The 22075-nt window shown below is 33.3% G+C and overlaps 5 protein-coding genes across 9 annotated transcripts; 4 read left to right on the top strand and 1 right to left on the bottom strand.

Moving 5' to 3' along the window:
* Positions 1–3767: 3767 nt before the first annotated feature.
* Positions 3768–5718, top strand: LOC127243652 (60S ribosomal protein L11). The gene is made up of 5 exons (XM_051263776.1): positions 3768–3890; positions 4009–4116; positions 4225–4267; positions 4905–5100; positions 5342–5718. Exons 1-5 carry the CDS (start codon positions 3888–3890, stop codon positions 5538–5540), a joined length of 549 nt encoding a protein of 182 aa, XP_051119733.1. The 5' UTR covers positions 3768–3887; the 3' UTR covers positions 5541–5718.
* A 907-nt stretch (positions 5719–6625) lies between these two features.
* On the bottom strand, positions 6626–13253 carry LOC127243355 (beta-adaptin-like protein A). The gene is made up of 11 exons (XM_051263329.1): positions 13015–13253; positions 12002–12518; positions 11481–11605; positions 10768–10966; positions 9894–10122; positions 9638–9804; positions 9325–9534; positions 8487–8597; positions 8233–8409; positions 7653–8090; positions 6626–7067 (listed from the first exon to the last, which is right to left on the bottom strand). Exons 1-11 carry the CDS (start codon positions 13065–13067, stop codon positions 6771–6773), a joined length of 2523 nt encoding a protein of 840 aa, XP_051119286.1. The 5' UTR covers positions 13068–13253; the 3' UTR covers positions 6626–6770.
* A 719-nt stretch (positions 13254–13972) lies between these two features.
* LOC127243426 (uncharacterized) lies at positions 13973–16970 on the top strand. Its single transcript, XM_051263436.1, has 3 exons — positions 13973–14833; positions 15822–16086; positions 16317–16970. The coding sequence occupies exons 1-3, from the start codon at positions 14498–14500 to the stop codon at positions 16709–16711; spliced, it is 996 nt and encodes a 331-aa protein (XP_051119393.1). The 5' UTR covers positions 13973–14497; the 3' UTR covers positions 16712–16970.
* A 680-nt stretch (positions 16971–17650) lies between these two features.
* Positions 17651–22021, top strand: LOC127243267 (uncharacterized). Of its 5 annotated transcripts, none has more exons than XM_051263199.1 (6): positions 17651–17845; positions 18625–19076; positions 19376–20489; positions 20560–20740; positions 21035–21393; positions 21471–22021. In XM_051263199.1, the coding sequence occupies exons 4-6, from the start codon at positions 20576–20578 to the stop codon at positions 21907–21909; spliced, it is 963 nt and encodes a 320-aa protein (XP_051119156.1). In that variant the 5' UTR covers positions 17651–17845; positions 18625–19076; positions 19376–20489; positions 20560–20575; the 3' UTR covers positions 21910–22021. The 5 variants fall into 5 exon arrangements, with proteins under 5 accessions (XP_051119156.1, XP_051119155.1, XP_051119153.1 ...); XM_051263198.1 differs by having other exon boundaries at positions 20556–20740; XM_051263196.1 differs by having other exon boundaries at positions 19376–20740.
* Positions 18627–19495, top strand: LOC127243553 (polyadenylate-binding protein-interacting protein 6-like). The gene is made up of 2 exons (XM_051263640.1): positions 18627–19076; positions 19376–19495. Exons 1-2 carry the CDS (start codon positions 18627–18629, stop codon positions 19493–19495), a joined length of 570 nt encoding a protein of 189 aa, XP_051119597.1.
* Positions 22022–22075: the final 54 nt, after the last annotated feature.

The following is a 22075-nucleotide window of genomic DNA, read 5'->3' as shown; positions in this document are numbered from 1 at the left end:
ATTTACATTCGCTTATATAATATAGCATTATATTATTTTTTTCACAAAAAAATTAGTATTTTTTATATTACTAATTGATTTTCCATATTTAACATTTTTTATTTTTTTTTGAAAAAAAAAAAAAAACAAGGTGAATAGACCCTTTAGTGATTGTGGGCTTTGTATTAATCCTATTTATTTCGAAAATCTGAATAATTAGAAAATGATTATAAGGGGAAAAATGTTATTAAAATTATTATTTAAAATACATTAATATTGCATGGCTAGGAGCAGAACATGCAAAACTTTTTTGGTAAGAATTATATACAATCATGACAACAGCATGCATGCCTGTACTTTCTCCACTATTACTTTTATTTTTTATTTTCTAATTTTTCAGCATGCAGTAATATACCACTATTATATTTACCATAGTGCACCAATTATTATTATTATTATTATTATTATTATATGTATATATATGTATACAGTATATATACTTATAAGTAAACGAAAGTGGTTATAAGTTATATTTAAAATTATGTCTTGATTAATATATATAATGTGACCGTTACTGTAGAAATAAAAATTTATAATGTCAATTCGAATTTTATGAGTATAATTAGTAAAGAATTAAAAATATATTAGTAAAATATTAATTAATTGTAGTATAATACAAATAATTGTAAATTGATATTAAAATTAACATAATTGATTAGTTAATAAAAATTTTAAAAAATTTAAAAATTTAAAGTATAACAAAAATGTATAATTTTTTAAGAAAAAAGTAATAATCCCTCTGTCATGCAAATATGTGTTTATTTGATCGGACACGAGTTTTAATAAAAGTGAGTAATAATTATTAATTTTTTCTTTTATAGTACAAAAATGTACTAATTCTTTACTTAAAAAGAAAACGAGAATATTTTCAATGGCAACCCCAAAAAGAAAAGTGAACATAAATTTGAATGACTGAGGAGTATGAAATATAACATAATATAATATGGGGATAGATGAAATATATATTTCTTTATTGAAACCCATGAAAAATTGTTTAATTATATAAAAAAAAAGTAGTATAATTATGAAATGTAGTGTAAATATAGTAGTAAAATGTGGTAAAAAAAAAACGACGTAAACCCTATTTATGTTGATTTATTTTTTTTCTTTTTAAAAAATATGATAATAAATTAAATTTTTTATATCTGATATTTTGTAAATAAATAACTGTTTATAGCAGTGAAAAGCGACAAAAATATCAACACAAGATTCACACACTTTTTGACTTGACAGCCAAACATAACATGCCATTGCCACTGAGGCTTTAATTTGTGACAAATATTTAAATTAAAATGAAAATGAAAATGAAATTGAAATAAAAATAAAAATATAATTAATTAAAATTAAATGTTGCGGTGAAATCTGCAGGCACTAATGTCTGATGTATTCATGAAATTAGAATGTGTGTAAAGTGGTGCACTTGGCCAGGACTTCACTTACCTTATAAATTCCTCAAATTTTATTTTGAATTTTAATTTTTTAATTATATATTTTAAATTATTTGATTGATTGAGAATATATTTGGGAAGATTCTTTATTGGGAGTGCATGTTAGGAATCTCCAGATTCCAATTTCTGAGCCCTCTCTCTCCCGTGGCCATTAAAGTTAAATAAAGATGAAAAGTGCACCTACCTAAATATCATAAATTATTTCAAGCCTGCCATTATATTTTCCATGTTTTTTTAGTGTTTTTTTTTAATAAAGAAAAAAATATTTTATTTACTTTGCATTTTATGTTACAATTTTTTGTTTAAATAATAGTCGAGTGTGTTTTATAAGACAAAACAATGTAAATTTTATAGGACGTGTCATCTTGAAGATTTTATAGTAAAAATTTGAAAAATAAATAAATAAAAACTTATAGACTTTTTATCTATTTGTTTAATTTTACCATCTATTATAAAAATATTTATTTTTTAAAAATATATATTATAATAAAATATCTATTTTAAATATTCATCTAAACACTTTCAAAGAAAATAAAATTCAAAACACATGTACACTCATGGTGTGTTTGATACTTGTGCTTTCAAATCGAAAATGATATTATTTACTTTTAATTGTTTTCAATAAACTATGTATATATATATATATATATACAAAATATAGACATTAAATAAAAGTATTATTTAAACAAAATTCAAATCAAAATTTCATTTTAAATTACAACCAAACAAACCCTCAATATGTGCATCTTAATTATGTTTACTACACTCGAATTTTAATGATTATTTTTGTACATAATTCGATTTGTAAGAATTATAAATGTAATTAGAGCTTCTACTTGTCTTTTGTAGACATGTATATATGGATACAAATTAGACATTTATTTTTTCTCATTTTATTTATTATTATTTTCAGTTTTATAAACTATTAACAATTGATGTTAAACATAAATAATACACATTATTTTGTAGAACACAAATTTTATAAAAAGAAAAATGAAAAAAAAAAAAGGTTTAAAAACATTAAATATTAATAAACCTAAGATATTTAAGAATAAGAGGAAAAAGGGAACATAATCTAGTTTTGTCGAATTAGCGTATGTTTACTATAAAAGATTAACTAGTCTTTTGGAAACATAATCTAAAGATCGACATTAAGACTGTGATAATGAGTGGTCGAAGAAATTCAAAAAATAAAATAAAATAATCAAATATTACAAACCAAACATGCCCTTAAAAAAATGAATCGAAACAAATTTGATGAGTAGCGATGAATGGTCACTTTCATGGACACCGTCTTTTCTTGCATGCATATTTATGTTAAAAGTAATCGCAATCCAAAGATATTGGAACATGGAGGGCCGCCTCTCATTTGTCAAATCGATCGATGTATATAATTTATGTGTAGTGACATTTTTCAAAATGCACTCGATGAAAAAAAAAAAAAAAAAAGTAGATTCATGACAGATACAAAAATACATACAATCATTGTTGAGGTGTTCATTGAAATATATAAAAAATAAATTTCATTCAAAATATTATATCAAACATCTATTTAAACGATATAAAAGATCATTTAAATTTAAATTTTTATAAATTTTAAACTTTCGTACCAGATCCAAACATACTTCGAATGCGTTTGATTTTGAATTTTTTATTTAAATAATATATCAATATAATATAATATGTTTGATATTATATTTTGAGATATAATTTTATTAAAAATAATGTGAACTTTAAAAACAAACACACCTTTTTTTATCTTTTATAAACTTTATAATCTTGTTCAATACCAAATTTAATATTTTTTAAAAGATATTTTCAAGTATTTTTAAAGTAAAAAATTAAATGAAAAAATAAATTTAAAAACACAATATTGGAACTTATCTCCCCTAAATTTTTATATATTTTTTTATTCTCAAAATATCATATTAGTATTTAAATACAAAATTTAAATCAAATTTACTACATTCAAACCCTAAACACACCAATATTTTTAATAGGCAAGTAAGTGTTGAATACAATAGCGATGCTTTAACCTTTCGAAGAATAATATTTTAAATAAACAAATAAATATTTTATCACAATAGGGCCTACAGAAAGACTTAGAGCTGGGCCCAGACTTGTTTTTATTTTAATGGGCCTAATCGTTAGTTGGGTTAGAATATAATGGGCTAACCCTGTTTACTGGATAACTGAAATTGGGTCTCTATTTGGGTATTCAGATTGCGGGTATGAATAGGGTCATGGGTTATGGATTGGGCTTATTTTGTATTCGACCCTTAAACGGTATAAGCATAAAACCCTAATTCGTCGTCTACTTCTCAATAGGGCTTTCAGATAATTTTCTTCCAGTCCTAACGCAGCCGCGCCTCCGCCGCCACCGCCAGCTTCCGCAGCGTCATGGTTTGCATCTGTTTCTATTACTGTACTCGCGATTCGTATTTCTCAAATCTCAATAGAGATTTTATTGAAGCGTTATTTTTTGTTTTTTCTCACTGATTTTAGTTTGTTTCATTGTCAGGCATCGGAGAAGAAACTGTCGAATCCAATGAGGGAGATTAAGGTTCAGAAGCTGGTTCTGAACATATCGGTCGGCGAAAGTGGTGATCGTCTCACCAGAGCTGCTAAGGTGCAATTGCAACCAAACACTGCGCCTGGCGATCTCCGGAATCATTTATGCATTGATTTTGTTCTTATATTTGTTAATTTTGTGTAATAAAGGTTACCATTTTTTTAGGTGTTGGAGCAACTCAGCGGCCAAACTCCTGTTTTCTCCAAGGGTAATTCTTTGAGAATATTCCCTATTTCTTTAATGATTTCAATTTTATTTAGTTCAGATAGAAAAAAAAAAAAAAATTGCGGAATTTTAACCCTAATTGAATGCTGGCGATGATGAATCAACCTTATTGCAATTAAAATTTTTAGTATAGTGTTTAGTGCAAGGAAGATATTGTTTTTCAGTTTGTTGAGAGTGCTTACCAGCATGTAAATGCTTAATTTTATTAAATTGATGGAAGGATTGTCAATATTAATATCATAGAATTTGATGGATTGCGGCGAAATTTGGTCGCATTACATGAAATATTCATTGATAGATCATAGATGTTTGCTTTTGACATATACACCAATTAATATATCCAGAAAAACTTGACTTAAACTTGCTAAACAATAGTGTTCTAATCAATATTATGTTTGTCATCTTATACGGGAAAACTGTCATGTAAAGTTGGTTTGTTATTTCAACATTCGATAAAGGATTAGGATATGTATTTATTGCGCAAATTTGTTTGCTGCATTCACGGGGTGACACTTTCTTTTGGGTCACTACGTATAGTTTAGTTCATAGTAATTAGAAAGAAAAAAGTATACTGTCCAGTGGCCAACACCAACGTGTCTTTTTATTTATGTGGTCTGCAGCGAGGTACACTGTGAGGTCATTTGGGATCAGGCGTAATGAGAAGATTGCATGCTATGTCACTGTGAGAGGTGATAAGGCAATGCAGCTCCTTGAAAGTGGCCTGAAGGTGAAGGAATATGAATTGCTGAGACGAAATTTCAGTGACACCGGCTGTTTTGGTTTTGGCATTCAGGAACACATCGATCTTGGAATCAAGTAAGTGCATCCGTATCCCGGTTTCTCTAATTTCTAGGGTTGTATTTTAAATGATTGAATTAACCCAATTTCTCCAATGTTAGTTACTTTTCGACTTGCATTCTTGAAAAGAAAGATTCCTAACCTACCAATAGCATATAATTTATTTACAATTGATATATATATATATATATAAGCTGGATTTCGTAGCAATATCTTAAGTATTTTATCCAAAACTAAACATGGTTTGTTACATCTCCAGATATGACCCTTCAACGGGTATTTATGGTATGGATTTCTATGTTGTCTTGGAGCGCCCGGGCTACCGTGTAGGGCGTCGCCGTAGGTGCAAATCCCGTGTGGGAATCCAGCATAGAGTCACTAAGGAAGATGCAATGAAGTGGTTTCAGGTGAAATATGAAGGAGTTATACTTAATAAGGCATCCAACATCGGCGCGTAAGTTTATCGGTATTTCGAGCCTGTCTGAATTCTATCTAACTAGGCATACAATATCTCTTGCTTGATTTCAGTGATTTATTTGCAAAGAAGACAAAGTTAGTTAATGGTTTTGGCATACCATATTTGTCATTTTCTTGATTTTGTCTACAAGAGCAGTGAAAACTACATTATTTGTGTTCTTTTTGAGGCTATTTTAATTCTACGTTCCTGGGGAAAAAAATATTTTATTATTACATTAATATTATTTTAATAAAAATTTCATACCTTCAAACAAGTTGAGTGGATGCTACGGAAATCTTAATTCAAATCAATTTTGTCGATAAAAATGTATTATATTCTTCATACAAGCGGATGATATATAATTTTAATTATAGTATCTTAACAACTAATAAATAAATATAAATTAATTAACAAATAAAATTACGTTCAACACAATACATAATTTATTTATTATTTCTTTAAAATGATATATTGATACCTATTCTTTGAAACATTGTAAAAACATAAAAGCAAAACAAAAATGAAATAAGTAAAGTATTTATTTTTCAAAAATATAATAGTATTTGTTTAATATTTTTAGCTTGAAGTATATTTTATACTCCCTCACTACGTCCTCCATATTGTCGTTTCTGTCCGTCTCACATATCATATCACTTTTTTTTAAAAAAAATATATATTACACACTTTAATTTCATTTTAAACTTTTTAATTTATTTTTTTAAAATTTTAATTAAATTAATTAGTTATCTTAATCTTAATTTATAATTATTTATAATATAAATAATTATTTTAACTAATACATTTTTAATTATTTACTAATTACACCCCTTCTAAACCGGAGATAGTATTAAATATAGAGATCATTTTATTTTTACAAATATCTACTTTTAAAATGAACTAAAAATAAATATATTGTGCGAGTATATATATATATTTTTTAATATTAATTGAAAAAATGTGAATTTTTATTGGATAAAAGCACTCAAATGATGTTTGTTACTTTGTTAGATTCATCATGCATGCATTGTACAGTAAAAATGTACATTAGTTTGCTAAGAACAGAGCAGCTCCTTCGAATCACAAACATACATCAAAAGCTATGCAAACAAACCAAACCATTATTTATTCCTCATAAAATTAGAATTAAAATTAAAATTTAAAAAATTCAAAAGTGAGTAACTTAAAAACCATTGCATTGCATTGCATTGGATTGGAAAGTTCAACTTCAATTTCAAAGCACCCCAAATTTGGAGAGGGCTGTTTTGAACAAATCTGAGAATGCCTGTGATGTGCTCTCATCATCACTTTTGATCTTCAACTGCACCTTACAAGACGACGAGTTTATCACACACTCCACCAGATACATTGCCGCCGGCGACCCCTCCGCCTTCCGCGCAAAGAAAAAGAACTTGAAATTCGGGGCTTGACCTCCCGACGCTATAATGTGTATATTATGGCTCTCCATATGCTGAGGGAGTGCCCGTGGATTCGTCATCGCAGCCACTCCTTGTGGTTCGATAGAAATGTCCTGAAAGAATCACAATAGATTTAATACAATTCTCGTATATGTAACTTTACAACATATAATCCGAAAAGAGTCGCAACTATTTGTCATAAAATTATCATTTTGATCATTTCAATAGAAGTAAATTGCATAATACCCCTCCCTTGTGTTTGATTATAAATGCACAAAGTTGATCGCACCTAATACAAATAAAAGGAATAAAATATATTAAATAACATTTTTTGAATTAAATAAATAATTGATAACCCTTCGTTTCATATAATATTAAGAAATTTTCCGCAATAAATGAAGCACAAAGTATTTTGTACATTTATAATAAAGCACGAGGGGTGCGATGCAATTTACCCTTTAAATATGGTATTTGAAAATAGTTGAATATCTCATTTGTGGGTGCTTTAATGGTTTTAAGACGTGATGACATTTCCGCGTGCATTTTAGACCAATTGCATGTCAACTTTTCACAAACACGCATTTTAGTATCACATCGTAATTAGTCCCATTAAAGCAAATGACGAATGAGATCCAAGACCATTTTCAAATGCAGTTACTTTAATCCAAAATGATAAAAAGTTGAGAATTTTGGCGAACCTCAGATACAGATACAGGGAGTTGGCGCCATTTCTGCTGAAATCCATTGGGATCTATAGATACTTTGGCGTTGAGCTGCAAAGGGGAAGCTGCAGAAGTAGGAACTGACATTCCCAGCCCGAGTAAATCATCGATTGCAGAGGTAGTAGACATGTGCACCGTAGATGGTTGGTCGAGCGATACTAGGTCCAAGTGACCCTGTGAATAGTCTGTTGTAGAAGCATCATAGGAAGGAGCATTGTATTCCAAACCATTGTTACCGTAGCCGTGGCTTTCTTCCTTCTCAGAAAGACTTAGTAGCAAGTCTTTGTCATTTGCCTCGACTCCCTGCGCTGCAATTACTGTATCTACAGGCTCTGTGGCAATGGACAAATCACCAAGCTCCTGAGAGAATGCAAATGGCCCTCTGTGCTCCTTATCGGTGAACAAATAGGATGGCTGCACAGTTTCTTAATTAGTTTGCTTGGTTTGAAAATGCAAAAAATGTGTTTTCTAATACTGATCTAAAGACATTTGTGTTAATTTTGGGGATAATCAGTTCATCTGCAAAAACCAGACACCTAGGCGTTAGAGGAGATACCTTTTGGTAGACAACAGAGAGACTATTGAACTCATCGAAGATGCGATCTTTAATTTCACTTGTTTGGGTGTCTGCAAAGACTGAAACAGCTTGTTTGGGAGGATTTACGATGCGTTCAGCTAAAGCAACATCGTGCTTTAAAAGCCGGTAGTAGAATAACACCCTATCATGAACATCCTGGGGGGTGAAATACATGTCAGAAATGCTCTGATGCTAAGCTACTGTACATATTGTGTCATGTTAACAAGACAGACCTGATGGAAATCGGCTAGACCCGCAGCTAGAGCAGCTCCTAAGGCTCTTTGAGTCTCAGGTGGCCTTCTGAAGAAGCACTTCATTACTGCTGTAAGAAGGTGCAGACGGACCTGTGCAGAACAAGAATCTTATTACATTAAATACCAGATGATATGTGAATGTCAAAGGAAAATGATAACAAGCCAATCTAAATTATAAGAACACAGGTGGTAACTGCAAAAAGCCATAAAGTTCGATTATCTACTGTATTAGTGAATTGATGAACAAGTTGACATGTTCTGATGGAAAGAGCCCAATCAAGTGGTGATTGTTTCAATGCTGTTTTTTTAGTTTCACAAGATCTCTAGTGCATGTTTATAAAACTAGTTTCTGTAGGGAAATCAATGTACTGCCAGGGAACAAAGAAAGTACTACAATCTCAGATATCCATAGTCATGTAAGCACCGTATAGAAGCCACTGAAAGAACTTACTTACAGTACAGTGCCATCTAAAATGCTCTCAGAGGGAATGCCAGTGTTGTCTGTCTTTTAAGGGCATTGCTTGAATGATAAATATACCCTTCATTGACAGCAGATAAAGTCTAGATAACGATAATAGATGGTCTTCTAAATGATTAACATTGCCGACCAGACTATTTTCTAATTTGTTTTCAGCCTATTAAAAAGGATTATGATGATGAATGTATGAAAAATTGCGCAGGGATGCCAAGAACAAACATACGCAATGGTTTAAGAGAAAAGTCCCAATTAGATCAAAGAGTGAATGAACAGATGGTGGATGAGGAAATGATTCTTAAGAACAAATACAGTAAGAAGTACAAAACAGCATCTAATTACCTCTGCAGAAGGCTCCTCATCCCAGTTCTCAATTAGGCTTTCTAAAACGTAAGGACTGTCTTGCATGTCTTGAGCATATTCCCCTAGCATCCAAATGAGAGCAGCCTTGGCTTTGGGTTCCTGAACATTTTTGCTGCTTATGTTCCCAACAACTGCTATGCAGTCATGACTCCACTGAGGATATTTCCGGAGAAGATCTTTCACTAGAACCTGAAATAAGAAACTGAGTCTTGCTCAACCTTCCCCAAAATTATAATGTAATGGTAAAAGTTCCCTTTCATTGGGATAGAATCTTGGAGTGCAAAGTTCTTACAAGAGTCTCAGCAGTTACATGTTCCTTTTCCATTTCCAAAAATTGGAGTAGCCGATCTACAATGGCATTTACATCATACTGTTGAAGTGCAATCTTCCCTACTGCGCGAATTGATTCTCGGGCCATTGGAATGTCAACATTTGCAACATATTCACAAAGTTCGGTCACTGGAATGGAGAGTACACAGGCACGTATTAGTTATGACAGCAGTGCAACTAGCACATCAACCAATTTTTCACTGCAATAGTGTGCTTACCTATCTCATATGTGTTGCTCTCATTTGCAACAGCCGTCAACATTTCAAGTTTCAGTTTTTTCACATAAAATGGTTCATTATACTGGCAGTAAAAGTGTTTGTAGTCCGAAGAGAAAATAAATGGAGCACGCATCACCAGTAGATGAAGATGGCTTAAAACTGCATATGATTGCTCAGGACTCCCTGAGCTTACCAAAGTGAGCAAAGGAGCTTTAATTCTCTCATACACCTGGAGGGAAAAAAATAAAATTTTACTGGACTGGTAGCAAAAAGAATACGTTGATGCAAATAGCTGTAGTACATTTTTATCAGATGGGCATGATAAGAGTGAATGTTTCAATCCTAGCACTGATGCATCTAGGAGATGAAACAGCTCCACATCTCTGTAAAAACTAGTAATGCCGAGGAATAGATCATATATTTACATACTTACAAGGGATTGAGGGTCTGTTTGACTTAGAAATGTCAACATAATAATGCTCATGTTTGGATGCATTTTGGCATCTAAAATATATATATCAAAACCCTAAAATATAAAACATTCAATGTCAAGCTGCCAACATCAAATTCCTCGCTTATAGCAAGATAAGAATTTGAACCTCAGGAGTTACAATGCAGTTAGTGGCGTTACAATTGATAATGGAGTAGAAAAAGATCAAAAAAATGAAGTAGCTTACTAAAATGCACACCTTGAGGCTGTGAGGAAAGCGCCAAAGATCTATAGAATACCAAAGACAGCAGAAATTGACAAAGATAAAACTTCTATCTAGAAATACCGACCAAGAAAATAAAACCTCTTTGTCTGAGTTCCATGAGAACACTATCTCAACCTTTAGGGAAAAAAAAATTGATAAGATGATACATATTGTATTACCTGTTGATGAACATCAGTCATGGACAAGGTCATATGTAAAAACACCTTGATGGTGGCCAAGACAACTGCGCCATTTGCATGTTGAAGCCTATCTTCAAGAAGATTCATGATGTCGAATATCTCTTCACTATCACTTGGAACATATTTTGAAACCAATTCCAAAACAATACATTGTGCCCATTCATTGAATTCTTTTATCCTGGATCCATTACATCAGATTAAGAATTTCCACACAAAAAGAAATATATATTTTTTCTTATTTTTTAAAAGGTAAATATATTTACACTTGCATCTGGATGCATAAAAAGCCACAATGACAACAAAAATCAAGCAAAGACATTTAAAATATAAATCTTCCATCACTATATAATGACAAGCATCATAAGTTGATTAAATATATCACATGAATAATCCAAAAATATCTATTAATTGCTGGATGTCTGAAAGGTAATAGAATCTAACCAATATTTTTGGTTCAGTTGTATAACTTGTATAGTTCTCATATTCAGAATGCACACATGTAAAAAATATATCTTAAATTTTCACTTGATTCTTTTATGTCATCTGTCGCTCCTTTTCTACTTCACAATCTATTAAAGAAGCTATTCTTTCTTTACATGTGTGCATTCTGAATATGAGATAGTGTTGAAGAAAGTGATCCGAAGATTGCAAGAATGAAATACATCCAAACGAACCATTCGAATGATGAATACCTATTCAAAAAGTAATATATAAGTGGTTTGCTAAGCAAGGCTTCTCTCTCTCTTGCAGCCTCTTCAGATGTACTCGCTTCCAGACCCCAGATCTCTTGTAGAGAAGTCAAACAGTTTGCAACAACCTAATTAAGCCGAAGAAACACTTAGACAAAACATGCTAAATATAAAAGGAATGAGTATATTTGTAATTTCAAAAGTTTAAAAATGAAGATTCTGAAACTCATTCACAATTTAGGAGCTTACAGGATAAATACCGTTAAATAAGAAGAGTCAAGAGAGTTAGAAGCAGAGTTTATGAAACCACGAGGGAACAGTTTTGAAAGTATGGGAGATTTGACACAATTTCGTGAAATCACGAATGGATTTTGTACAGTTTTGCCTTTTAATTATTCACTTACTCAACAATCATCAAGCATGAAGTTAAATCAAGCTTAATCTTTGAAATGCAAACACCCATCTGATTCAAGGATCATATTATCTATATAGGCGGGGAGATCGCCCAATGAAGCAAATATAACCTGTGCATCTTTGTCTTTGAGCATTAAATGCTTGAGCAGTTCTGGAAAATCAGCATCAATGCATGTGGAAGATGAAATATGGTATAGTTTGAGCACTCCAATTGCTGCCACCATCCTCACATAACTGTTCCCATCTCTCAAGCCATTACCTAAAGGCCCCACCAAGTACTCAACCAAATTCGTCACACCAAGTGAACACAAACTTCTCAAAGCTAAACCTCTAATCATAGGATCCTCGTCCTTGCAGTCCCTTTGAAGAAAGTTAATTGTCAAAAGTGCAAGATCCGGATTGTGCTTTGCATAATTACCAACATATAAATAACACATCTTTTTAAGCACAATGTCCGACGTTGCTGAGCACATCACCATTTCACTGAAAACTGATGATACATCAATCCCAATGGTCATAAATGATATAACCTTCTTGAAAAGTTCCCTCTTTGAATCATCTGCACCAGGAGCACGGCTACCTGCTAGCTGGCGAAGCTGGGTTTTAAGTTCGGTAATCTCTCCTTTTCTGATGAAAACATAAGTACATAACAAGAATAAAATTCACTAAGTCTCTGTCAACCAACCAACATTCAAACAGAGGAAAATCAAATAGCGTTACAATTTACACAAGGCATCAATTATGCTGTGAAGCCTACCCAATTATTCTACTTACATACAGATCCGTAATTATATAAAAACCAAACAATTAGTTCCAAAACTAGGCACATTTCCCTTCTTCATCAAAGGTTAAAGAATAGGTTGTTGCCCTATTTATATGGTGAAGTTTGACAGCGTAGTTATGAAGACCATGCACAAACAATTATACTGCCATGTCTCCAAAATTTGACTTTTGAACTTTGATCAGATAAGCAGTGATCTCGAATGAACCCTAAAACACTCCGATGCAATTTTGGGTTACGTTACTGTACCGCAATTTGACTTCACCGACTCCTCTACTGGTAAAAAAAACACAAGAATATGCAAAAACACACAATCATTTACATAAATAAACAGAAGTGTACCCTGAAGGTTGAGACGGGGAAGGGGATCGCTGAGATTGAGCAGGAGGTGCCATGTCCGACTTCCGAATTCTTTAAATCAAACAATCCACAGTTCTCCGCCGGACAGATAGAGGTCGAGATGGCTCCACAAGTGATGAAAGCGGATCTTGGCGAGGAAATTGCTCTCCGTGGAGAGCTGAATTCCGATCGAACGATGGCTGAACGAAGCTTTTCTTGACTACCTTTGAAAATGAAAGAAACATGTTTATGGTGAGCTATTCTCTCATTACTTTATGGTCCATTAAAATTTTATTGTTTAGCGTAGAATCCCCTGTAGTTTTCAAAATTTCAATTACCTCCCACTTTCTTCTTGTTACTATTATGTTCTTATCTGTTTATGTAATTTTATATTGAAACGAAAAGTATGAATACATTCGTTTAGTGAAATTACTGAAAATGATAATTTTTATGTGAAGTATAATAAATTATATCATTAATATAAAAATAAGAACACACTTTATATTTTGTAGATAAAAATTAAAATAATGTATAATAAAAATTTTACTATTAAATAACTAATAAAAAATAATTAAATATAATAATAAATTAGTTATTATTTATTAAAATATAAATAATAAAATGAGTGAATAAAAATTTATACATAAATTACATAAACTTATCGACAATTAAAAAATTTATACGAAATATAATATTTTTTGTTTTAATTTAAAGAATCTTTCAAAATTTTATAATTAATTAAAAAATAATAATAATGTAAGGAATAATAAAAATATATAAATAATTTTAATATTTAATATTTTATAAAAATATATTTTTTAAAATCAATAATGATGAATCCTAAGAAATGATGGTAGCCAAACATGGCGATTTACAGTTTGGGGACAAAATGAACATAACAGAAAATGGAAGGACTGGGATGTGAACAAACCACATGTATATAAACCCTCTCTTCCTCTCTCACGTAATCTGCACCACACTTCAGCCTCCGCTGTCCGTCACCGTTTTGGCAAACCCTCGGTTTCCATCTCTATCCACAAGAATATCTCTGACCTCTGTATGCTACGCAATTTCTTTTAGCGAATCGGAGCCCAACCTCACTGTACCCGTGTTTTTTTTTGTGTTTTAAACCCGAATTTGCGTATTAAACTGCATATCTAGGTAGCATTTCGGAATCCTGGGCCGGTTGGAGCTGAGGAGGTTGTACATCTGAAAGGAGTATCTGGATATAGCAGATTTGAGCGTACAAGTTTGTTCGATTTAAAAATTCAGAGGAATTTTACTTATCTGGATTGACTTATTTTGTGGCGAGTGTTTTAGGTTTTTATTTTTTAAATTTTCGCGTTTGATCTTCTGGTCGGTGTTTGAATTCTGTTAATCTTGTTACTGAAATAATCGGCGACTTGGTGTATCTGAGTTTCGGGTTTTGGTTAAAACTGATCTGCCGCTGTTCTCTAGGGTTTTCAAAATTTTCGTATAATAGAAAATGGTCGGTGGTGGGAACAGAAGGGATGAAGGATCATTTACGGTGAGCAACAATAATGTTTTTGCAGCTCTAGGGAGTTTGAGAAAGAAGAAGAAATCTGACAAAGAGAAGGGTTCGTCCAAGGGAGGTAAGGGAAAAGCTTCTGAGTCTAAATCCAAGGAAACTGAGGAGAAGCAGGTGTTCTGGGCTCCTGCGCCTTTGACAGTTAAGTCATGGGCAGATGTTGATGACGAGGATGATGACGACTATTATGCTACCACTGCACCTCCCCAGGCTATATGGGGTGGTTCCAATTCAAATAAGGCTGAGGAAGCTGATAAACATGATCATGTGGAGGTATAAAAGAACTAGATTGTGGTTTATTGTGCTAGTGTCTCGCATCTTTGAACTTGTTTAATTTTGGAAATTGTTGACTGCAAGGTGTTGCTGTAAGATGGTTAATTGATTTAATTGGGTTACTGTTTGATTGGCTGTCCCTTTTGAATTATAAGAATCTGGTTTGGTTGGTGCGTCAGTGATGCATAATGGATGAGCCGCTTGTAAGTTCTTCCTTTAGTTGGTCTGCCTATGCTGTTTTGCAAACATTCTATGTGGCCATTTGCTTCTTCATAATTGAATTCCTATCCGTAGCAATATCTCAATGATTTGCATGATGAATTATGCTATATGGCTAATTTAATACTTTGTGTAAGTTTCTCAGGATTTTCAATTGAATTGTTCCTGATTAATTTTGTTGATTTTATAACAAGACAGAATTAAAGCTTGTATGGGAAATGCATCTTAGCTAGTTTGCTGATTATTAATGAGGAATTTTTGTGTTCCCTTTGCTTCGTCTTTCAATAGTTCTACAACAAGAAATGTTCCACAACTAAGTCATGTTTTCTGCTGAAGCAAATAATTCATAATTCCTACCGCATGTAACATCACTTGCAACCAATATAATTTTTCAGTACCTTATTAAAAAAAATTTAAAAATTGATCTGTGGTTTCTTTTGGCATATCATTCTTAAAACTTATTAGTATGGGATATAAAATGACATATGCCTGATAGTGTTTTAAACTTCATCTGGTATATGTGCTGATACTCTCTAACCTTTAGGTTCATAATTACTTTCAGAATCTTGTAATTTCCTGGACCGAAAAATTTCTTATAATGCCCAACAAAATGATAAAATTTTGTATTTTTACTTTCGGTGTAAGTATTGCTCCTGCCCAAGGAAATTGTGCTTGATGGATTTCAATCAACCTTCCAATAAATTATCATGAATTTTAGATTCCAATGAAGTTTATATATTGATTGACTCATAGTGCATTGTAATTGTAGGAAAGTGAAACTGAAGATGAACTTCTCGATGAAGGTGATGATGATGTGGAAGAGGAACATGACCATGAAACCGAGGCTCAAGAACAAACTGAGCCGGAGTCGGAGCCAATTGTGAAAGAGGCTGTAGAAGTTTCTCCTGCTCCTAAGGAGACAGAAAGGCAGCTTTCAAAGAAGGAGAGGAAAAAGAAGGAGCTTGAAGAGCTGGATGCAATTTTAGCTGATTTTGGTGTCAACCCAAAAGAGAAATCCCAAGACAAGGCATCAGGTATCCCCCCCACCACATTTCCTCTTGTTTACGAAAATCATTTCTGTTTCTTGAGACGATTCCGTATGATGTGTTCTGACTACCTTAGTTTCTTCCACCGAACTGGTGCTGTCATAATGTATTATATATTTTCAGAATTACTAATAATGTTTTTAATCTTGTTTTAATGGCTTTATTGAAACAACCTGTTACTATTTAAGCTAAAATTTTCACGTTCAATTCACTTGCAGATGCTGTCAACAAAGAAGGAAAAGATGAACAATCAAACGGGAATGGAGGAGATAGAAAAGACAACGCACCTGCAGAATCTAAAAGCGCAAAGAAGAAGAAGAAGAAGGACAAGATTAAAGAAACACAGGACCCGAACACCAATTCGGATGTCTCCAATGGACACGAGGAGGACACCTCAAGAACCAAACAAGTGGAAGAAGAGACTACAGAGGCATCTGCTGTCGATGTAAAAGAGAAGCTCAAAAAGGTCGCATCTTCCAAGAAAAAGAAATCGAACAAAGAGATGGATGGAGCTTCAAGAGCTGCTGCCATGGAGGCTGCTGCTAGAAGCGCCAAACTTGCAGCTGCTAAAAAGAAAGAGAAGAACCATTACAACCAGCAGCCGGTGCGTTAGGTAACAAGTCATACAATTCATTCATACGTACACTCACTCTAGTGCATGTGGGAGGGATCGTAATAAACTTGTCGAAGCTTCTTGTTTTCCTTGCTTTACGATTGAACGCCGGCTTATAAACTGTACTTTGTGTTGTCTGTTTGTTGTTCTCATTTGGCACAACACTGTTTAAACTTGTTAGATCATTTTGTAACATTATAGAACTTGTTGCCCTCTGCTGCTGCTGCTTCTGTATCTATGGTGTTTCCCTTTTCTTGCATTGTGTGTGTGTGTGTGTGTTTTTTTTTTTTTTTTTTTTTTTTGGATTTTTTTATATAATCTATAGTAATATAAATAGTTATTTTGTTTGAAAACAATTGGATAGTTAATTATCTAATTTAACATTATTGCAGGTGGGATGAGTTCATTCAAATGTTTTTTCATTTATTGACTATAGCTGTTTATTTACTCAACTTTCAAGCGTTATTTTTTTAAAATATATATAATTATAAATATGACTTGATAGTAAAAGTTTTTGATAAAATTGCCTGCAACAAAGTGTTACTTTTTAATTAATATAATTCTTCTAAAAGCAATACGATAAAATTAATAAAATAAAATCCTAAATATAATTTTATATAAAATTTTTATGATTTTCTATACCCAGAAGCAAAAGCAAAATTTTAAATTTTAAATAAACATCTTTTATGAATGAATTAAATATATAATATGAAATTTGTTGAATTATTAAATTATGCATGATATGTATAAAAAATGAATATAATTAATTTTCAAAATATTCAAATCCTATGATATAAAAATCAATGTAAACAAAACAGATAAATTTATTTATCCTTTTACGGAAAAATAAATATCACTTGACAACAGTGACTGACGTCACCTTCCAAAGTTACGCTATCGAATAATAAAATATATGTGTATATATTTATAATTATTATTTTGATCGTGCAAATGCAAAATTTCTCCGGTGAATCCTCCGCAATTCCTTTTCCCTTGAATCTTGAATTGGTTTCACTTTTGCCTTCTGATCACCAAATCTAGGGTTTCTCAGTTCCGTCGTGGCTTCGCCGTCGTGATCCTACTTTTGCACTTGCTTGTTGCTTATAGGCGTGTGATCGATCTTGCTGCGACACGGTTTTGTTTTGTTTATTCATATGTATTCAATTGATTCATTACTTTATCATCGAAACTCTTGACGAATTCTTTGAGCATCTTATTCTTTTGCAAACGATGATTGTTTTTTCGAATAATTGTAAATTTTTTCCTGCTACGTTAAAGTTTCCTCGCCTTCATTTTGAAATTTCCCCTGAGAAGGACAGTTTGATCGCAATAGTAATATGAGTAGGATTAGGGTTAGGGTTACGGGTAGGGCTGTGGATGGAGGTGGTGGATACTTTTTTCCACTTAAGGTGTTTGTTTCCGAATTTGTTCCGATCATATAGCATCATAGAAACAGTTTGCCTCCATCTTTTGTTGATGTTCATACTCTGAATTTTGGTATAGTTATGTGTCTGTTTATAAGCTCTAAGAATTTGTGACTGGTTGCTGTGTCATTATACAACACCCTATCTTGTGCTGTTGCATTTGCCCGTAGAGTGAGACAATTAGACCTTAAAGGATCTCTCTGTTTCATATGAACGTATATATGTGTATGTGTGTGTGCGCATATATTCTGTTTTTCGTAATTTTGTATTGTTACTCTTTGTAGAAATCTATTTGAGCAGGCAGTGTTACATCTCAATTCTAGTCGAGTTTGGTCTGTATTATTCCATTAGGTTTTGCACAGCATTACTTGTGATAAGCTTATTATCGAAGAACTTTGTGTTTTTATTTCCAATTCTTGGGTTGCTTCATCAAGAGTTACACCTTTCCATGTTGTCAAGGGCACCTTTTCATTCAACTCCTTGCTGCAGCAATGAATTCAAGATCATCTTCTTTAAATCCGTTTGCATCGCCCTACACGCCACTCTCAAAAAGAGTTGGTTCTGATGTGGACAAGGGCTTTGGTCCTGCACAAGAATTCAATAGAAGAAATGAGGCGTATGGGAATCATTCTGAAAACATTTTGCCCCAACAAAGTCACCGCCAGAAACCTTCTTGGAATGATGGAGCAATACCGGCTGCTGGTGACTTCTCCAAATGGAAGAAGAACGATCATCGTGGTGGCGAATACTTTAGTTCATCGTCTCGATATGCTCCATCAAATGAAATGATGACTCAAGAAAAGACAAATGTTGATGAAGACATGGATTTAGCTTACCTTCAGATGACCTTTCCAGGAATATCGTATGAATCCCTTCACAGCGTCTACATAACCAGCAGATGCGATCTGGATGCTGCAGTCGACATGATAAATCAGCTTGAGGTAATTTGCTCTAAATCTTCAATTAGTTGTCTTCTAAATTGAGTCAACTCCATCCCTCTATCTATCTGTTTGCCTTCTTTACTGCCCTGTTGTTGATGATCATGCCTTTGCTATCGATTTCCTAAGATTGCTATGATTATCATGGAAGAAAACAGTAGCCCTTGTCATGCTTCTTAAATCAAATCAAAGGATATAACAGTAGCCTGATCGGGGATTTTCAAATGTGGGCTTCGTATATTTCCTACATTGCAAATCTTGTTTATGTATAAATGACTTAGAGAGAGAGTATTTTGTTGTAGATCCAACCTCATGATCCATCAGATAAGCTTCCCGACTCTCTGGACATCGGTGATGTTCCTGAAATGGGCGCCGGGTCGTCACAGAAAGCCAAAGGGGCTTCTTCAACCTCGGGGTGGTAATCTTCTAAGTAATCGGTTTGCTATTATGGTGTGGTGTTTCTAGGCTTCTGCTTGTCGATGTAAAACAAACCTGTTAGATGTTCGTATTTGCTGGATAAAAAGACAATGAATAGGAGGAAGACGAAGGCAAAGGTAAGAAGGTAAGTAAAATGAGAGATATTGGAAAAGAAAAAAAGAGTGTGTTGTGTTTGTTACACACACAATTCACTTTTGGACTGACTCTATCCATTATTCCATTGCTGCTGTTTTTGTATTTTTGTCTCCAAAACATTCCCTTTAGCAAATTATCTGGATAAGTAAACAACATACAAATATTACTTTTGTTGAATTTGCTGTTTTATACGTATATTTTTGGGAATTGACAGATAGATTCAAATTTGAATTTTTTATGTCTATCGATCTTACGGCTTTGGGCTTTTATGCTAAAAAAAATGATTTAATATAGTAGTAAATGCATGTATACTACACCACTTTGTTGGCTATTGTTATTGTTATTGCTATTTAATTTATTTGTGTTCAATATATATGTTAATCTAATAATTTTTTTACTACAAATTAAAATAGTAAATAAACATACATATATACATTCGATATTGTTAATTTAATTAATAACGTACAATACAGAGCATAACCACAAGTTTTAAACGCTAGCCATCTCACTATCCCGACACTTTTTTGCTTATTTCTCTGAACAATATTTAAAATTAAAGATATACGTATTGTTACATTATACTAGTACTAACATATTTATTCAAAAGAAAAACTACTTGCTTGAAATTCATTCAATGAAGATATATAACCGTAACAACAAACGGATAGATAGATGCAATTCTGTGCGTGTGTTTTTGTTTATGATTTGATTCCTTGTTGAATTTTTCTAATCTCTTTCTTGACCACATTCAACTGTCCGATAGGATTGGATTGGGCGGGTGTAGACTAGAAATCGAAATCGATTGGTAATTGTGAAGAATTGGCGTTGATGATCTGATCTGAGGTTAGGTTAGGTTAGGGTTTGTTTGTTGTCAACATATAGTAATTAACTAATAAATAATTTGGGAAGGAAGAAGAAGAAGAAGAAGAATGGGTGTGGATTATTACGAGATATTGAATGTGGGAAGGACCGCAACGGATGATGATCTGAAGAAGGCGTACAGAAGATTGGCCATGAAATGGCATCCCGACAAGAATCCCAACAACAAGGACCAAGCCGAGGCCAAATTCATTGAAATTTCTGAGGCCTACGAGGTTAGTTTTTTTATAAGCGTAAACATGTTGTTCTTGAGATGTTGGCCGAAATGCCTCACAGAATTAGGCGACGCTTAATCATCATCAATTTGCTGCTGAATTGGTTTCTGTCTTGCTCTAATTTCCTGCTTCGGTTTGGATCGACAATTTAAAGCTCACATTTCGGAATTTTGTGTTTCTCAATGCCCTAATTTCTTGGCTATGATCAACAATGGAGAGCCCACATTTTGTTGATGAGAATTATTAGTTCAAAACATGTGATGATTCAGAGGTCTTTTTTGTGGATTACTTCAGGTGTTGAGTGATCCGAATAAACGGCGAATCTACGACCAGGACGGCGAAGAGGGTCTAAAAGACACGCCACGACCGGGCTCGTCTGGGAGCCGGACACAATTCAATCCAAGAAATGCAGAGGATATCTTTGCTGAGTTCTTCGGGAGCAGTCCATTCGATTATGGATCCTCAGTTTCCGGGAGGTCGAGGAGGTATTCAACGGACGCAGAGTCGTTCAGAAACTCTTGCGACGGAGCTGGAGTCAATGTGCCGAAGAAGCCACCTCCGGTCGAGAATAAACTTCCTTGCAGCCTCGAGGAGCTTTACACGGGTTCGACAAGAAAAATGAAAATTTCTAGACAAGTAGCCGATGCGAATGGGTATGTGTATGATGTCCTAATCCATCTTCTTTTTTTCAAAAGGATATGTTGTTATTTCGAGTTCGTGTTTCTTGCAGGCAAATGTCGACAGAAACTGAGATACTAACGATAGAAGTGAAGCCCGGGTGGAAAAAAGGGACGAAGATAACGTTCCAAGACAAAGGAAACGAGCAACCGAATCAGCTCCCGGCAGATCTCATCTTTGTGATCGAAGAAAAGCCACACGACAAGTTCAAAAGAGACGGGAGCGACTTGATGATGAGTTATCAGGTAACATTGGCGCAAGCTATTCGAGGGACAACTGTGGAGATCGTCACACTGGATAATCGAAACCTATCCATACCGGTGACTGACATTATAAGCCCCGGTTACGAGCTCGTCGTCGAAAAAGAAGGCATGCCCATCTCTAAGGAGCCTAGCAAATATGGGAATCTCAAGATCATTTTCGACGTTAAATTCCCCGAAAAATTGGCACCCGATCAACGAGCTGCCCTAAAAGAGGCTCTTGGGGGTTGATGATATAGTTAACATTGTTGGTTTAGTACTTTAGTTTATATGTAAGATTGATTGGGAATGAATGGTTAGTAACGATAATAATAATAATAATACAATCAAACTTTCATATATGAATTGAGATGATCACAACAAAAAAACAGACCAAAATACCAAAATTGATCGATTT

Source organism: Andrographis paniculata, unplaced genomic scaffold, assembly GCF_009805555.1.
Source record: "Andrographis paniculata isolate CXL003 unplaced genomic scaffold, ASM980555v1 Contig95END, whole genome shotgun sequence".
NCBI classification, from domain to species: Eukaryota; Viridiplantae; Streptophyta; class Magnoliopsida; order Lamiales; family Acanthaceae; genus Andrographis; species Andrographis paniculata.
This window is presented reverse-complemented; position numbering and strand designations above follow the sequence as displayed.

Coding starts and splice junctions, on each gene's coding strand:
- LOC127243267 (XM_051263199.1), top strand. CDS start 20,576: ATGGGTGTGGATTATTACGAGATATTGAATGTGGGAAGGACCGCAACG. Junction 20,741..21,034: donor AAATTTCTGAGGCCTACGAG/GTTAGTTTTTTT, acceptor GGATTACTTCAG/GTGTTGAGTGATCCGAATAA. Junction 21,394..21,470: donor CAAGTAGCCGATGCGAATGG/GTATGTGTATGA, acceptor TGTTTCTTGCAG/GCAAATGTCGACAGAAACTG.
- LOC127243426 (XM_051263436.1), top strand. CDS start 14,498: ATGGTCGGTGGTGGGAACAGAAGGGATGAAGGATCATTTACGGTGAGC. Junction 14,834..15,821: donor ATAAACATGATCATGTGGAG/GTATAAAAGAAC, acceptor TTGTAATTGTAG/GAAAGTGAAACTGAAGATGA. Junction 16,087..16,316: donor ATCCCAAGACAAGGCATCAG/GTATCCCCCCCA, acceptor ATTCACTTGCAG/ATGCTGTCAACAAAGAAGGA.
- LOC127243652 (XM_051263776.1), top strand. Junction 4,268..4,904: donor AACTCCTGTTTTCTCCAAGG/GTAATTCTTTGA, acceptor TGTGGTCTGCAG/CGAGGTACACTGTGAGGTCA. Junction 5,101..5,341: donor CACATCGATCTTGGAATCAA/GTAAGTGCATCC, acceptor TTACATCTCCAG/ATATGACCCTTCAACGGGTA.
- LOC127243553 (XM_051263640.1), top strand. CDS start 18,627: ATGAATTCAAGATCATCTTCTTTAAATCCGTTTGCATCGCCCTACACG. Junction 19,077..19,375: donor ACATGATAAATCAGCTTGAG/GTAATTTGCTCT, acceptor ATTTTGTTGTAG/ATCCAACCTCATGATCCATC.
- LOC127243355 (XM_051263329.1), bottom strand. CDS start 13,067: ATGGCACCTCCTGCTCAATCTCAGCGATCCCCTTCCCCGTCTCAACCT. Junction 8,598..9,324: donor ATGAGGAGCCTTCTGCAGAG/GTAATTAGATGC, acceptor TGTTCTGCACAG/GTCCGTCTGCACCTTCTTAC. Junction 8,410..8,486: donor GTCTAGCCGATTTCCATCAG/GTCTGTCTTGTT, acceptor TTCACCCCCCAG/GATGTTCATGATAGGGTGTT.